The sequence below is a fragment of the Molothrus ater genome, chromosome 8 (assembly GCF_012460135.2).
Source record: "Molothrus ater isolate BHLD 08-10-18 breed brown headed cowbird chromosome 8, BPBGC_Mater_1.1, whole genome shotgun sequence".
Classification (NCBI taxonomy): Eukaryota; Metazoa; Chordata; class Aves; order Passeriformes; family Icteridae; genus Molothrus; species Molothrus ater.
In genome coordinates this window covers 2,893,839-2,910,645 of record NC_050485.2, presented here as the reverse complement: position 1 = coordinate 2,910,645, position 16,807 = coordinate 2,893,839, and the positions used below count along the sequence as shown (strand labels likewise).

At 58.3% G+C, this 16,807-nt stretch overlaps 2 protein-coding genes across 3 annotated transcripts; both read left to right on the top strand.

Moving 5' to 3' along the window:
* On the top strand, positions 1-3,936 carry LOC118688003 (C-type lectin domain family 2 member D-like). Of its 2 annotated transcripts, XM_054515683.1 has the most exons (6): positions 1-280; positions 1,138-1,531; positions 1,911-2,009; positions 2,112-2,293; positions 2,494-2,594; positions 2,685-3,936. In XM_054515683.1, the coding sequence occupies exons 2-6, from the start codon at positions 1,303-1,305 to the stop codon at positions 2,797-2,799; spliced, it is 726 nt and encodes a 241-aa protein (XP_054371658.1). In that variant the 5' UTR covers positions 1-280; positions 1,138-1,302; the 3' UTR covers positions 2,800-3,936. The 2 variants fall into 2 exon arrangements, with proteins under 2 accessions (XP_054371658.1, XP_036241117.1); XM_036385224.2 differs by lacking the exon at positions 1-280 and having other exon boundaries at positions 945-1,531.
* A 1,492-nt stretch (positions 3,937-5,428) lies between these two features.
* LOC118688000 (C-type lectin domain family 2 member D-like) lies at positions 5,429-16,273 on the top strand. The gene is made up of 6 exons (XM_054515629.1): positions 5,429-5,548; positions 13,931-14,323; positions 14,703-14,795; positions 14,898-15,079; positions 15,280-15,380; positions 15,471-16,273. The coding sequence occupies exons 2-6, from the start codon at positions 14,080-14,082 to the stop codon at positions 15,586-15,588; spliced, it is 738 nt and encodes a 245-aa protein (XP_054371604.1). The 5' UTR covers positions 5,429-5,548; positions 13,931-14,079; the 3' UTR covers positions 15,589-16,273.
* The last annotated feature ends 534 nt before the right edge of the window (positions 16,274-16,807 follow it).

Here is a 16,807-nt window from a genome sequence, read left to right as displayed (position 1 = left end):
CCCGAGGCGCGCCGCACGCTTTGCCGCCCCGCTCGCTCGCTGCTTTCCCTGCTGGTGGCGCTCGGGATCGCTGCCGTCAGCAACTGAGCAGAAACCCCGCCGGCACCGAGCCTGCCTCTGACGGGGAGCGGTGGCACCAGCGCCCGCGGAGCCGCACCGGTGGGTGTGCCGGGACCGGAGCGGCGGGCGGGTCACTGCGTTTGTCCCGTTCCGCAGCGGCGGCAGCACCCGGAGTCCGGCGAGGCGGCGGCACCGGAGCTCGGAGGCGGCTTCAGCCCAGGTGGGACCCGCGGTCGGTGCTGCCCCAGCTCGGGGCTCGCTGCGGGCGGAGGGGCCGCGGTGAGGGCCGGGGGGGCACATGGGGGAATCCGGAACAAGGAACTCGCCCGTTTTGGTGGCACCGGGCACCTGGCCAGGCTCACTCCAAGAATCCCTGCTGTAATTCACTCTTGAGAGCCCCAGAAGCGGCTTCCCCGGGGCTGCGGTTCTCGACCAGCTTCAACAGAGTGAGGCGCTTTTCCCTAGCAAGGTTTTTGCAGGACAGAGTGACCTGACTGCTCTGCTGGCGTGGCTTCTGCTTCTGAATATGCCCCTGCCTCTGGCTCCCGAAGTGGCACCGGGAGTCACTTTGGTACAAGAAAGCAAAAGGGCTCCAGTGATTTCCATGAAGCGCCCTGCCTTTCGAATCCCGCTCGCTGCTCCCCTGTTCCCCACTCTTCACCCCGCCTCACTGCTTTCCCGCACGCAGAACGGTCAAAAGGGCCAAAAGCCGCTGCCCCATGGGCTCTGTGCTGAGGCACCAGCCCGAGTGCCCTGGAGCGTGAGCGCAGAGCGGCACCAGCCCGAGCGCCCGCGGAGTCCGGCCGGGATGGGAGGGGCGGCGGGCGGAGCGTTCGGGTCATTCCCCAGCGGGGGCGGCACCCGGAGCCCGGCGAGGCGGCGGCGGCGGAGCTCGGAGGCGGCTCCAGGCCAGGCGCGACCCGCGGTCGGTGCTGCCCCAGGTCGCGGAGGCTGCGCTTGTCTCCGCAGCTGCTGCCGCACCTCTGGGCAGCGGGGACAGCGCAGCCACAGCTGGCACCGCCCTCCTGAGCCCCCAGGGCCGGCACCAGCAGTGACCTCTCCCCGTGTCCCTTTCAGGGTGCCATCAGCGCGGCTGTGAAGCTGCTCCCGAGGCCGAGCTCCCAAAGGATCTGCCAGCAGCACTCCTGATGTGTAAGGAGCAAGGTTCTGTTTGTTCTGGGCAGAGAGATGCTACCTGTGAGCAGGAGGGAAATGAACTCTGCTTGATTCGTGGAGTTGCGAATGAGCCCCAGCATCACCAGCAGGGACCATCAGTCACGGATATACACTTGGCCTAGGGCAAAAGAAGCCTCTTGGCATCAGCAGGGGGATGCCACTTGTGAGCGTGCAGTGAGTGCAGATGTGGAGAATGGATTCTGCAGCAGTGATGGGAGTGTGAGGGAGCCCCTGGCTCCCCAGGGCACATCAGCAACCAAGAATGAACACAAAAGAAACCTCAGAAAATTCCTGGGTGAGTGCAGGGCCACCCCTGTGGTCTCTAGGGTGGGGACAGTGTCCCCTCCCAAGGGCAGGGCTGGCAGGTGTGTGGCTGTTTCCCGATGTCTGGAAGAGGCCTGGTGCTCTGCTGGGCCCCATCAGTGGCTGGAAGCAAGAGCCCCAGCTGCCCCCAAGGCTGTGCAGTTCTCCTGCTGCAGCCTGTGCCCACTGCTGTGTCCCTGCCTGTGGCCACTGCTGTGTCCCTGGCTGTGGCCAGGCTCTTGGCTCTCTGGCTGCCAGCTGAGTGAGGCCCACACTGGCTCAGGGCTCCCTGCTCTGCTCCCTGGCCATGGGCTGAGCAGATTGCAGGCCCGGCTCTGCTTCTGGCAGCCAGCAGCTCTTTCCTGCTCCAGGTGAATGGATCAGGGGCCATCCCGTGGGCACGGCGGTGCTGATTCTGCTGCTCCTGGTGCTGGTGCTGGCTTTGGGGGTGGCCGTGGCTGTGCTGGCAGGTAAGGGAGGGGCAGCAGCCTGGGCCCAGCCCCTCGGGGCAGAGCGGGCTCCCTGCTCCCTGCACAGGGCAATCCTCAGACCTTCTCCTCTTCCCCCTGCAGCACCACAGGTTCCAGTCACACCTGCGACTCCGCTGTCACTTCTGGGCTGTCCCCATGGCTGGGTTGGGTACAATGGGGTCTGCTACTATTTCTCACAGGATTACAGCACCTGGGAGCAGGGTCAGGAACGGTGCTCCGAGCTCGGGGCCTCCCTGGCCATTGCCAAGGATGAGGAGGCCATGGTGAGTGAGGGGCTGCGGGCGGTGTGGGGTGGCTGAGGGCAGCCTGGGGCTGCTCCTGGGCCGGGCTCGGTGCTCGTAGGGCCGGGGCTGCAGCCCTGGGCCGGGGCCTTGCAGGGAAGGAGCCCCGGCGTGCGGGGGGAGCCCCGGGCCCGTGTCCCCCCGAGGGGCCGGGGCAGCTCCCACTCCTCTCTCCTGGGCAGGATTTGCTCTTCCGCCTCCGCGGGAACGTCAATTTCTGGCTCGGGCTGCGCAGACGGGGCGAGCGCCTGCACTGGGGGGACGGCAGCAGCTACAGCTCCCGGTGAGTGCCGGGGAGCCGGGCAGGGCCTGGGGGCACAGGGGCACAAGGGCTGCCCCTGGCAGCCAGCGCTGCCTCTGCTCCTCCCTGCAGGGTTCCTGTCCTCGGCGATTCCCAGTGTGTGTACCTGGCTGAGAAGAGACTGAGGAGTGACAACTGCTCCAATGAGCGGCCGTATCTCTGCAGCAAGGCCCCAGCTCCCCTGTAACAGGGGCTGCAGAAAGGACCTTCTCCACACTGGGCAGTGCCAGCTTCACCTCTGAGCCCAGCACAGCGCTGTCCTTCCTCAGCTGCACCCTGTGCCTTGCACTTCCTCTCAGGGTCACCTCAGTGCCTCTTCATGCCCAGTGCCAACGCTGGGCTGGGGCTGCAAAGGACAAGTCTCTGCAATCCATCCTGCCACCGATGCTGCCTGCAGTGAGTGCATTGCCCTCATGACACAACAAGCTCCAATGGGAAATCCAAATGGCTCTGGGCTCTTGGAAATCATCACAAAGTGGCTTGAAGGTGATACTTCTGGACTGTCCTTGGCAGAGTTAGAACAGCTGACATGTACTGAGGAGGAATCACACTTTGGGCATCTGGCACCTGACTGTGGAGAAGAGTCTGTCAGCTGCTGGTGCTCTCTCTCTCTCTCTCTTTTTCTCTCTCTCAGCATTGGAGGAGGACAGTCAGAGCTGCTGCTTGGGGAAGGGAATTTGCTGCCAGCGCCATAACCCAGCCCAGAGCAGCATCTTCTGCTCTTGAGTGAGCCTGTGAGAGCAGCCCCTGCAGGGGCACCTCACTGTCACCCCTCGGTCCGGAGGGCCCTGTCCCCCCTGCTCGGGTGCCCGGGACCCTGAGCTCGCCTCTCCCTGCCCTGCTCAGACCCGGCTGCCGCTGCCGCCAGCGCCCCTGCCGGCCGCGCCCGGAACTGCAGCGAGGGGAAAGCGCGCGCGGCCGGGAGAGGCGGGGCTGGGGCTGGGCCTGCTCGGGGCAGCGCCGCGCTGGGGCTTGTACGTTGTTATACTCTGGTTTTGCTTTGTTTTACTTTGAAACGGCCCTAATTTCTATTTTCATATGTTTGCCTGAGAGCCCTTTCATTTCAGAATTATAATAATTCGGAGGGAGGGGGATTGCATTTTCCAGTGCCAGGGAGGCTCCTGCCTTTCTCAGCAGACACCTGTCCTTCAAACCAAAACACCCCCATCGCTCTGTGCCACTGTGTGGGGAGGAGGGAGGGAAATGGGGATAAAGTGAAGCCCAGGAAAGAGGAAGCACTGTGGGGAAGGTGCAATTTTGGGATTTGGTGTACTTCTCATTCCCTTGGTCTGATTTGTTTGATAATAAATTCAAGTAAAAGTAATGTCCCTACTCCAGCCTTCTTATGCCCATGAAGGGTGAGAGATCTGTTGGTAAATGATGGAGAGCAGCTTCCCAAGCTCATCTCTCAGCTCCCTCATCCCCCTGGGGTGGATCCCCTCTGGGCCCACAGATTTATGAGCATCCAAGCAGCTCAGCAGTTCTCTGACTGCCTCCTCCTGGATCACAGGGGGCCCATTCTGCTCCCTGACACCATCCACCAGCCCAGGAGTTCACTTGTCCTGAGGACAAGCTGTGTTTCCACTAAGGGCTGAGGCAAAGAAGGCATTGAGCACCTCTGCCTTCTCCTCATCTGCAGTTACTAAGTTCCCTCCTGCATCCAAAACAGAACAAATCTGGTCCTTCCCTTCCTTTTACTATTAATATATTTGTAATCCTTTACAAACGTTGCCAAATTAAGTTCAAACTGAGCTTTTGCCTCCGTAATTTTTTTCCTACATTGCCCTAGCAGCCCCCTGAAATAGTTCCTGAGAAACCTGACCCTCCTTCCAAAGCTGATACATCCTCCTTTTATTTCTAAGTTCTTCCAAAACCTCATTGCCCTTCCAGGCTGGACATTTTCCTCGTCAGCTCCTCTCTGGGCACACAGGGACAGTCTGCCCTCCTGAAGTCCAGTGGAAAAGTCTTGTTGACGTTCCTCCCGATATCACCAAATATAGAGAACACTGTAATTTCATCATCACCGTGCCCCAGGAGGCCTCCAAGCAGCACATCTCCCACCAGCCCATCCCTATTCATAAACAGCAGATCTAGCAAAGTCCCTCTCCGGGAAAGCTCACTCACCAGTTGTGACTCGTGGGCCCTGGCAGCACGCCCGGAATGCCTTGGATCTCGACTAGGCAAGCAGAATGTTTTCTTTTTTCCGACTGCTCCTGGCTCCTGACAACGCGATTGTGAGGAGTGGGGCGCCGGGGCAGGGAATGCGGGGCACAATGGTGAGCAGCCCGGGGCTGCTGCTTCTTGCCCCTCGGCAGGGGCGGGCTCCGAGCCGCAGCTGCCCCGGGCCAGCAGCAGGCGGCAGCTCGCAGGCCGGGTGAGGGGGCGCCATGAGGCGGCCGGGCTGGGGGGGGGAAGAGGAGAGACACAGAGCGGTTTTTGTGTCACCGGACACCTGGCCAGGCTCACTCCAAGAATCCCTGCCGTGAGTCACTGTTGAGAGCCCCAGAAGCGGCTTCCCGGGGCTGCAGTTGTCGACCAGCTTCAACAGAGTGGGGCCCCTTTTCTTAGCAAGGTTTTTGCAGGACAGGAGTGACCTCACTGCTCTGCTGGCGTGACTCCTGCTTATAAATATGCCTCTGACTCCCAATATGGCGCCGTGAGTCACTTTGGTACAAGAAAACAAAACCACTCGGGTGATTTGCATGACGCGCCCGGCCCGGCCCTGCCCTGCCGCTCCCGCTCCCGCCCCCGCTCCCGTCCAGGCTCTCGTCACCGCTCCTCAGTGCTTTCCTGACGCTGATTTGTCAAATCGGCCAAAAGCCGCTCAAACAGCGCCCTCGGCAGCCAGCGGCGCCGGCCCGAGTGCCTGGAGAGCGGAGGTGGCGGCACCCGGAGCGGTGAGGCGGCGGCGGAGCTCGGAGTGAGCTCCAGCCCGGGTGGGACCCGCGGTCGGTGCTGCCCCAGCTCGGGGGCCGCGGTGAGGGCCGGGGGGGTTCTGGCGATTTTCTGGTGCCGGTTTCCCTCGCGTTCCCAGGCAGGTACAAACAGCGGCCGTTCCGGCGCTCGCTGTGCCCGGGCTCCGAGGCACCGGGGCAGGGAATGCGGGGCACAATGGTGAGCAGCACGGGGCTGCTGCTTCTTGCCCCTCGGCAGGGGCGGGCTCCGAGCCGCAGCTGCCCCGGGCCAGCAGCAGGCGGCAGCTCGCAGGCCGGGTGAGGGGGCGCCATGAGGCGGCCGGGCCGGCGGGGAGAGGAACAGAGTGGTTTTGGTGGCACCGAGCACCTGGCCCAGCCCAGGTCACTCCGAGAATCCCTGCCGTAATTCACTATTGAGAGCCCCAGAAGCAGCTTCCTCGGGGCTGCTGTTCTCGACCAGCGCCAACAACATGGGGCCCTTTTCCTAGCAAGGTTTTTGCAGGACAGGAGTGACCTGAGTGCTCCCCTCGCGCGGCTTCTGCTTCCGAAAATGTCCCTGCTTCTGGCTTTCAATATGGCTCGGGAGTCACTTCGTTACGAGAAAGCCAAACCACTGTTGGGTGATTTCCACGACGCGCCTGCCCTTCCCCCTCCCGCCCGCTGCTCCCGAGCAAGTGTGGCGCCCGGTGATTGGTCAAAAGGACCAAAAGCGCTTCCACACCGCCCTCGGCGCCAGCTCGAGTGCCCAGAGAGCTGAGGCAGTGGCGATGCGGCGAGGGAGCTCCGAGGCAGCTGCTCCGTGCCCGGGACAGTTCCCGCCCGTGCGGCACCGGACTCGGGGCCGCTGCTAGGAGGAGAGGTGTTTGGGGCTGGCACAGGCCGAACTTGAACGTGCCTCAGAGCCCAAAGCGCTGCAGGCGCCGAGTGCGGGCACAAAGCGCCGCATCCTGCCTGCTCCGGGGCCGAGGCTTCTCGGCGCTGCCCTCGGTACCGGGACCCGCTCCGTGTCCACAGGCAGGGAGCCGCAGCGGCCGTGCCGGCGCTCGGTGTGCCCGGGCTCCAAGGCGCCGGGGCAGGGAATGCGGGGCACAATGGTGAGCAGCCCGGGGCTGCTGCTTCTTGCCCCTCGGCAGGGGCGGGCTCCGAGCCGCAGCTGCCCCGGGCCAGCAGCAGGCGGCAGCTCGCAGGCCGGGTGAGGGGGCGCCATGAGGCTGCCGGGCTGGCGGGGGGAAGAGGAGAGACACAGAGCGGTTTTGGTGGCACCGGGCACCGACCCTGGCCCAGCGCAGCCCAAGAATCCCTGCTACCATTCCCTGCACCATTACCCGGCTCCACCGCGGCTCCGGCTCCGCGGACAGGCGTCTCCAGGAGTTCAGAATGGGCAAAATGGGAGCGAGTGAGAGGAGGCAGCTGGTGCCAGTGGGTGAAATGGCTTTGCTGGAGCTGGCAGGGAGAGGAGGAGGAGGGAGAAAGTGGCGCCACGTAAAGGGGAGAGAAAGGGGGACAAGGCTGGAGCGGTGGCAGGCGGCTGGGATTGCCATGGGGCAGGCGAGCATTTTGCTTTCCAGCTCTGTGGGAAGAAAGAAAAGAACTGCGAAGTCCATTTACGAAAAGAGGGGAGAAATAGCAGGTGGCGGAAATCGATGACAATTGGGATTCATTTGATCTGCTTGAAGCAGAAAGGCTCCGCTGGGAGCAAGGGGGGGCTGCCGTCCACAAAAACCCGCGCTAGGGAAAAGGAAATGGAGGAGAATATTTTTGGAATGTGGGCGGTGTGTGAGGGCGCTGGCCTCCCCGACTGCCGCTGCACGCAGCCCTTCCTTTCCACTGCCGCTGCACACGGCCCTTCCTTTCCACTGCCGCTGCACACGGCCCTTCCGGCTTCCGCTCCCGCCCCTCCCGTCGCTGCCTCCCCACGCGCTGGCGCTGGAATCGGCCGCAGCCCCTCCCACCCCGCCCTGGGCTCTGAGTTTCGGCGGAATGGGCGGGCAGGATTGTTCGTTTAGTTCCGGAGCTGCGGCGGGGCCTGGCGAGGCGATGGCGGAGCTCGGAGGCGGCTCCAGCCCAGGTGGGACCCGCGGTGAGGGGCCAGGGGGTTCTGGCGAGTTCCTGGTGCCGGCTTATCCCTTGTTCACAGGCAGGGAGCCACAGCGGCCGTGCCGGCTGTGTTGGAATTTAGTCCCAGCCTTTTCTTGCCTCCTCCATTCACCTCCCTTCTTTTCTCTTTTCCAATCTGAAGAGGCCTCCGCTGCCTCCCTGTTTCCTTTCTCTCTCACCTTCCAGGTCCTATTCCCCAGACCTTGTTCTTTCCATATAAAACCCTTGAAAACCCATTCCCCACTTAAAGCTTTGTTGGGTCCTTGTTTTTCTACCTTCTGGCTGCTGTGGGTGAAGGTCTGGCTTTGAGGAGCACACCCGGCTCCCTCTGCTCCAGAAAGCAGCCTTGCACTTATCCCAATCTCCTGCTGCTGAGGGCTTCCTCAGGCTCCTGCTGAAATGAGAAATATCCAGGAACCTTTTCCTTTCTTGAGATTAGAATGGTTTCTGCAATTCCTTCAGATATGAGCACGATGGTTAAAACTCCACTGTGCAAATGAAGGTTTTCCCCTCCATGCTTCGTCCTCTCCCTTACTTTGTCATCTCAGCAACTGCTAAGGAAACCTTTCTATTCTTGTCAATTGGCAATGCAACTGCTCTCTAATTCAGTTTTTAAATAGGATTTAAGTCAGGCTCTGTCCATGCTGTTGATTTGAATTTTGGATGAAGTTGTTGGTGCTCAGCAAGCTCTGTGCTGCTTTAAAGCCTTTCTCCAAGGCTCAAAGAATGACCCTGGCAGGGAGTGCAGGAGCGCTGTGCGCTCCTGGTTTAGAAATGGAGTGCATCAAAGCAGGTTCCTTGAAAAGCCATCTCGAGTCAGTGAAACCAAGGCACTGGAACTCCTTTGGGAAATGGTCCATTTAGGACAGAGCCACAGTGCCAGAAGCTGTTTGTCTGATGGTCAGTTCATGCTCTGGTCAATGCAGGGCCAGCCCCTCAAGAAATGCATGAGCCAAACGCAGCAAGGAGAGGGAAAGACCCGAGCCGAGCTGAGAGAGCTGGAGAGGTGAAATGCCACAGATGTGCCTGGAGCATGGCCCTCCCCAGCAGCTTTTCTTACAGTTCAGTGTTCAAAAGGCTGAAAGCTGATGCTCAGGACATTGGGATCTGGCTTGGAACTGCAGAGGGGATGAGCTCCCTTACAGGAACTCAGGCAGGGCAGTGCCACAAGCCTGCAGCCAGATTGCTTCTCCTTCAGCTTTAATTCAATGGGGTTTTTCTGTTTGGTTGGTTTTTTAGGTGTTGGTTTGTGGGGGTTTTTTTTTGTTTTTTTTGTTTGGTTGGTTGGTTGGTTTTTTGTTTGTTTGTTTGGGTTTTTTGTTTGTTTTCCTTTTTTCTATTAAAGTATTCTTAGAGATGCTACAATTGAAAGAAGAGAACAGAAATAGGCTGGAGCACCACTGCCACAGTAATTGATACTTTACTGTTCCTCTTTTCCCTTTAGAAATATATGCAGATAACATGAACTTTTAAACTCTGTGGTTTGGGACAAACTCTCTTTTCCCTCACTTTGGAGGAGCTATGCAAGTCCTGAGACCCTGGGCCAATGCTCCCTGCATTTTATTTATGTTTTTATAATTAAACAAGGGGCTGATAAGATTGACAAGGAAGATAAGACTCAGGAGCTCGCCGGGCAGCAGCCTCCAAACTCTTTGCAAAGAGCAGTAGGGTGTGAAGGCTGCTTTCCAGTGTGAGATTAATCCATAATAACATGCTCAGTGAGATCAAAGGCACTGCTTAGAAGCCACTTGTTATTTCCCGAGGTGCAGGAGCTGGAGGGTTTGACAGAGCCTGGGCAGAATGATGAAGAATATTCCTGTCAGATTTCTGCTTCTCTCCTTGTGCCAGCAAGGGAAACCCATCCTCGTTAAGGGTTTGTTCCTGTGTGACACTGTGGAGTTTTCCCAGCCGGGTTTTCTCTCCTGACAGCTCAAGTCTGGCCTCTTCAAGAGCAGAGCTCGCTGTGCCCCCAGGGCTTTGCTGCTGGGAGCAGTGGGAGAGATCCTGGGACCACTGGGAGGGAACTGGGAGCACAGGGAATGCCAGAGGGAACTGGGAGGGAGAGTGGGAGCAGCGGGAGTGAGCGGGAAGGAGCCCTGGGAGGGATATCAGGAGCCCTGGGCAGGAACAGTGCTCCCAGTTCCTGCCCAGTGCTCTCCCCATCCCTGCTGGGGCTTGCCAGGAAGAGGGATACTGGCAGGGAACAGGGAGGGAGCTCCTCAGCACTCTGCAAGGGCAGCAGCCCCGGGGGGGACCAGTGAGGAGGGGGAAGTGCCCCCAGTCCCTCCCCAGAGCCCCCAGAATGGGGCATTACAAGGAGAAAAGGGATTGAAATGGAGGGGGGAAAGCTTTTGTGTGATTGTGTTTGAACTGGGGGGATCCCCATTCACCTGTGATTTGAAGGGTCTCAACTGAAGGAAAACTCACCTTTTTCATCTTTTTGGGTTCCTCCCTTGGTGGGCAGTCATTGCTTTCCATGATTTTCATGTTAAATGGAAGGAGGAACCCTTTATGGTGCTGTTTGAGTTGAGGGAAAGAGCCCCATTTCCATCATCTTCAGGTTCAAACTGAGCAAACACGGCTGCCCCTGGTCTGAAAGGGCTTCCCTGGAGAGGAACCTCTTGGTGTGCCACTGTAAGAGTTCCATCGAGGGGCACCTCCATTTGAAGGGACCTTCACAGGTGAAAAAGATGTCCAAAAGCCCCCAGAATGGTCTTGGTTGAGGGAAATTGAAGTGGGAAGCTGCATTTCCCCTCTTTTTGGGAGGCTAAATTGAGGCAAAGGCCCTTCTGTGAGAATAACTGGGGCTGTGTGTGATTGGCACAGAGCAGGAGCAGCCTTGCCCTCAGCAGGTCACAGCCCTGGCCCACGAGGATGGGTCACAAAAGGGTCGGGAAAGGCCACAGGACCTCAGCTCAGATGAGGCTTTTGACAGAGCCCAGAGATCTCATCCTGGAACTCTGAAAACACAGGAAAATCAGGAGACAGCCCTGGCTGAAGGCACAGCAACCCTGCTGGAACAAGACAAGGGACTAAAGGCTGAGCAGGCAGCGCAGGGAACGGCTGCAGACAGCCTGTTCAAAGAGATGCATCTGCAGCTGGAGAGCAAACCAGAGAGATCCCAAAGTGACACCATGTCTTGTGGATAGTCACACAAAGATAGCTCAAAGTTCATGAAAAGCCAGCTATGGATAAGGTAATGGTGTCTTATGAAGAATGCCTGTTATCAAAATGAGTGAATTCACGTGATGGAACCGATCCATCAGCAGTGACTGTCTCAGGAATTGGAGACAATATTCCTCCAGCATTGCTGTACCCACAACAATGGAAGACTGAACAGCTTCCAGTGGATAACAGCCATAATGTAGAACAACCACCCTCTCTCCTGTGCTATCTGTGGAAGATAGAACAGAAGAGATCACAGTGAATGATCCTGTCAGGCAGTGCAGCACTGACACCTGTGCAGTCTGTGAGAGGATCAAGGGCCCAACAAGCTGTAGCTTCTCCTATCCAAAAGCAGGTGCTTATCAGTGTTTCATCACAGCTGTTTCAGTGGGATCTCTCTTATCTCTAGAGGAAAAGAACTACATCTTGCAATGTAAAGAAACATATTTAAACGAAATTACCTTAGGGCTTAAAATTAATTGTAGTGGAATTCAGTGTCACCTCAGTGGCATTAGAGGTACACTTAAAGGAACTTAAAGTTACATCTTTAATACTGAATAAAAACTGGTCCTAATAAAACTGGAATAGAACATGAAAAGGCTTAAAGTGGAGACGTAAACTTGACCTTGTCCAAACTCAGCAATACTCAAACCTGACAGAAATCCACCTCAACATAAATGACTGTCAACAAAATTAACTCAATACAGTTATAAAACATAGTTTAACATTACTCAGATTTCACTTTGCTTAATCTTACCATGACTAAAATCACATTCAAATAAAACAGAACTGAACTAAGAATCAATATCCTTAAAAGTTCTAGGTCCTACAAAATGTACCTTATCCTGCTGCTAATAATACCAAAAGGCACTGAAAATGTGAACCAAGCATGGCTGATATAACGGCCTGATGGATTTACTGGAGGGATTAGGAAAGTGTGACAAATATGGTGACCCTGTGTAATTTAACATTGAGAAAAACTCATGGTAGCCCCAAATTTTAAGGAGCCATACATTTACTAAGACTTTTTAAAGCGTAATTTTACCGAAAGACACAATAATGTAGAATTTGGCAAAGTGTGCAACAAACCGGGAGCTTCTCGAGTTTATATTTAGTGTAATAGCATATGGTAAATGTTATCAGCATTTCTGTTAAAGAAATTCGATTGTGTTGTGCTGGACATGATAATAATAATAATGAAGCACTTCATTTACCGCTTTGAATCTCTCCAGTAACAATTCTCAGAGAAATCAGAGTTAGTGAAAAACACAAGGTTAACTTTAAAAAGGCATTTCAGCCCATGTTTAGGCATTCTAGGACACGGTGCATGAGGCTTCAGTAACCAGGGGCAGTCAGAGCCCTTGCGGCAAATGCCGGGGGTTCGCCCCGCCGCAGGGTTGGGGAGCCACGGGCGGGGAGTGAGTTCTGCCGGAGCCATCCGGAGCTGCCGGGCAAAGCCGAGCCCCGGGAGCGGGGAAAGCCCCGGCGGCAGCGAGGCAAAAGCCGAGCTGGGACCCGCACGGGGCTCGGGATGAGGCGGGGGCCGGGGGGGGGGCGGGGCGGAGCAAAATAGCCTCGGGCATCACCCCGAGCCCCCGCCCTTGGGGGCGGTGCTTCCCCTCCGCCATGGCTGCGCTCCCGGCCGCTGATTAGGCAGGTGGGCGGAGAGCTCGGCCGCGGCGGCCGCTTCCGCTCCAATCAGTGCCATTGCGTGAGGCGGCTCCGGACGGCAGTGCCCGCGGCGCGTTGGTCAAGCGCGGGTCGGAGCGGCGGCGAGCGGCGCGTTCCTGTCATGCCGGAGCCCGGAGAGGCAGCGGTGGCGGAGCTCAGAGGCGGCTCCAGCCCAGGTGTGACCCGCGCTCGATCGTGCCTCGCCCCCGGCGGACGGGGCTGCGGTGCGGGGGAGGGTGGGGGGGGGGTGGGGGAGGGGTGGTGTGTGTGTGTGGGCGGGGGGTTTGGTGATTCCTTGTGCTGGGTTCCCCTCTTCACAGATGAGGAAAATGGAATTCACTCCTTAGTGGTTTTGAAAGGTCAATAATAATAATGGTTGTAATAGTTCTAGAATAAAAAGGGATAAAATTTCCAGCGCTAGGTGCTCCCGGTCAGCAGTGAAAGAACCCACCGGGGTACACTGATAATGTTCTGTTTATACTGTTACATCGCTGAGGTGCATGCATATTCATGTATTTAAAGCATTATCCGAACATTTTTTGAGCTTTCTTGTCTTTAGGGAACTCCTTTGTCTGACTTCTTCACACTCTTATCTGCATGACTTCCTGGCTGTCAGGTCAATGTATTTTATTTATTCTTGTGTCTGCGTCCTGCGGTTTCACATCCTCTGATAAGATTTTAGTATTATCTCCTTAATTTTAACGTGGTAGTCTCTAATTGTCCTCCATTGCTCTGGTTTCTGTCACAGTTATTTTATCTCTTGGAGAGGTTGGTGAGTGGATGGCCTTACACTGTTTTTAGTTACACAAAAGCGTTTTTCACATCTGATGTTTACTAAGGTCTAAAATACAGTACATTCATCACACTCTTATTTTCATAAGTGATACATAGATATTCATTACACGACTATGTCTATGAGTAATACAGTGCATACTTAAACGTATAGATTATATTACACTGGTATCCAGACAGAAAGAGTTAGAATTGATACTATACCTAAATCATTATAATCACCAACAACATGCACAGGCTCATACATAAATGTGAAAGCCAAAACTCCCGGGTCATTTTTCCCACAGGCAGGGAGCCGCAGCGGCCGTGCCGGCGCTCGGTGTGCCCGGGCTCCAAGGCGCCGGGGCAGGGAATGCGGGGAACAATGGTGAGCAGCCCGGGGCTGCTGCTTCTTGCCCCTCGGCAGGGGCGGGCTCCGAGCCGCAGCTGCCCCGGGCCAGCAGCAGCCGGCAGCTCGCAGGCGCTGTCAGCGCCCGGCCCGGCTCGGAGCTGGGCTGCAGCGGCTGCAGAGCCACAGGGGCCGGGGCTGCGGGCACCGAGAGCTCCCGGAGGCTGCGCTTGTCTCCGCAGCTGCTGCCGCACCTCTGGGCAGCGGGGACAGCGCAGCCACAGCTGGCACCGCCCTCCTGAGCCCCCAGGGCCGGCACCAGCAGTGACCTCTCACCGTGTCCCTTTCAGGGTGCCATCAGCGCGGCTGCGAAGCTGTTCCCGAGGCCGAGCTCCCAAAGGATCTGCCAGCAGCACTCCTGAAGTCCCCGGAACAAGGTGCTGTTTGTTCCAGGCAGAGAGATGCCGGCTGTGAGCAGGAGGAGAATGAACTGTACTCCATGCGTGAAGTTGCGAATGAGCCCCAGCATGGCCAGCAGGGACCAGCAGCCACGGTTCCACACCTGCCTGGGGCCCAAGAAGCCACCTGGCATAAGCAGGGGGATGCCACTTGTGAGCATTCAGTGAGTGGAGATGTGGAGAATGGATTCTGCACCAGTGATGGGAGTGTGAGGGAGCCCCTGGCTCCCCACAGCACATCAGCAACCAAGAATGAACACAAAAGGAACCTCAGAAGATTCCTGGGTGAGTGCAGAGCCACTCCTGTGGCCTCCAGGGAGGGGACAGTGTCCCCTCCCAAGGGCAGGGCTGGCAGGTGTGTGGCTGTTTCCCGATGTCTGGAAGAGGCCTGGTGCTCTGCTGGGCCCCATCAGTGGCTGGAAGCAAGAGCCCCAGCTGCCCCCAAGGCTGTGCAGTTCTCCTGCTGCAGCCTGTGCCCACTGCTGTGTCCCTGCCTGTGGCCACAGCTGTGTCCCTGGCTGTGGCCAGGCTCTTGGCTCTCTGGCTGCCAGCTGAGTGAGGCCCACACTGGCTCAGGGCTCCCTGCTCTGCTCCCTGGCCATGGGCTGAGCAGATTGCAGGGCCGGCTCTGCTTCTGGCAGCCAGCAGCTCTTTCCTGCTGCAGGTGAATGGATCAGGGGCCATCCCGTGGGCACGGCGGTGCTGATTCTGCTGCTCCTGGTGCTGGCTTTGGGGGTGGCCGTGGCTGTGCTGGCAGGTAAGGGAGGGGCAGCAGCCTGGGCCCAGCCCCTCGGGGCAGAGCGGGCTCCCTGCTCCCTGCACAGTGCAATCCTCAGACCTTCTCCTCTTCCCCCTGCAGCACCACAGGTTCCAGTCACACCTGCGACTCCGCTGTCGATTCTGGGCTGTCCCCATGGCTGGGTTGGCTACAATGGGGTCTGCTACTACTTCTCCAGGGATCACAGCACCTGGGAGCAGGGTCAGGAGCGGTGCTCCGAGCTCGGGGCCTCCCTGGCCATTGCCAAGGATGAGGAGGCCATGGTGAGTGAGGGGCTGCGGGCGGTGTGGGGTGGCTGAGGGCAGCCTGGGGGTGCTCCTGGGCCGGGCTCGGTGCTCGTAGGGCCGGGGCTGCAGCCCTGGGCCGGGGCCTTGCAGGGAAGGAGCCCCGGCGTGCGGGGGGAGCCCCGGGCCCGTGTCCCCCCGAGGGGCCGGGGCAGCTCCCACTCCTCTCTCCTGGGCAGGATTTGCTCTTCCGCCTCCGCGGGAACGTCGATTACTGGCTCGGGCTGCGCAGACGGGGCGAGCGCCTGCACTGGGGGGACGGCAGCAGCTACAGCTCCCGGTGAGTGCCGGGGAGCCGGGCAGGGCCTGGGGGCACAGGGGCACAAGGGCTGCCCCTGGCAGCCAGCGCTGCCTCTGCTCTTCCCTGCAGGGTTCCTGTCCTCGGCAATTCCCAGTGCGTGTACCTGGCTGACCGGAATAGATTCAGGAGTGACAACTGCTCCAATGAGCGGCCGTATCTCTGCAGCAAGGCCCAAGCTCCCCCGTAACAGGGGCTGCAGAAAGGACCTTCTCCACACTGGGCAGTGCCAGCTTCACCTCTGAGCCCAGCACAGCGCTGTCCTTCCTCCGCTGCACCCTGTGCCTTACACTTCCTCTCAGGGTCACCTCAGTGCCTCTTCATGCCCAGTGCCAACGCTGGGCTGGGGCTGCAAAGGAAAAGTCTCTGCAATCCATCCTGCCACCAATGCTGCCTGCAGTGACTGCATTGCCCTCATGACACAACAAGCTCCAGTGGGAAATCCAAATCGCCCTGGGCTCTTGGAAATCATCTCCAAGTGGCCAGAATGGGACACTTTTGGACTGTCTTTGGCAGAGTTAGAACAGCTGACACGTGCTGAGGTGGAATCCCTATTTCGGCAACAGGCACCTGGCTGTGAAGAAGGGTCTGCTGTCTGTCTGTCTGTCTGTCTGTCTGTCTGTGAAGGATCTGACTGTCCTCCTGTGGGAGGAGTCCCAGGCTGGAGCAGGACCAGGGTTTTTCTCCCTGAGGGAGAAGCAGTGACATGACCCATCCCTCTGTGCCACTGTGTGGGGAGGAGGGATGGAGGGAACTGGGGACATAGTGAAGCCAAGGAAGCAGAGAACAGTGTGGGGAAGGTGCATTTTTAGGATTTGGTGTACATCTTATTCTCTTCCTCTGATTTGTATGATAATAAATTTAATTAAATATAATTCCCCTAGTCTGGGCCTGTTCTGCCCATGATGGGTGAGAGATCTCTGGCTGCCTTTCTTGAGAGCCCCGAGCCTTTCCTGCTGTGTTCTGTTGTCTGCACAGGGGCAGCAGGAGAGGCCAGAGCGCTTTTGCTGGGCCCGGGCACCTGGCCTGGCCCAGCCCAGCCCGAGAATCCCTGCGGGAATTCCCTGTTGAGAGCCCCAGGAGCGGCTTCCCCGGGGCTGCGCTTCTTCCCCAGCTCCAACAGAGCGGGGCCCTTTTTCTTCGCACGCTTTTTTCGGGACAGCAACGTCGCTGCCCCCGCGACGCGCTCCTCGCTTTGCCGCCCCGCTCGCTGGTTCCCTGCTGCTCGGCATCGCTGCCGCACGCTGATGAGGCAAAACCCTCCCAGAGCGAGAGAGAACCCCGAGCTGCGGCGGCAGCAGCCCGAGTGCCCTGGGAGCGTGAGCGCAGGGCGGCAGCAGCCCGAGTGCGGGCACAAAGCGCCACATCCTGCCTGCTCCGGGGCCGAGGCTTCTCGGCGCTGCCCTCGG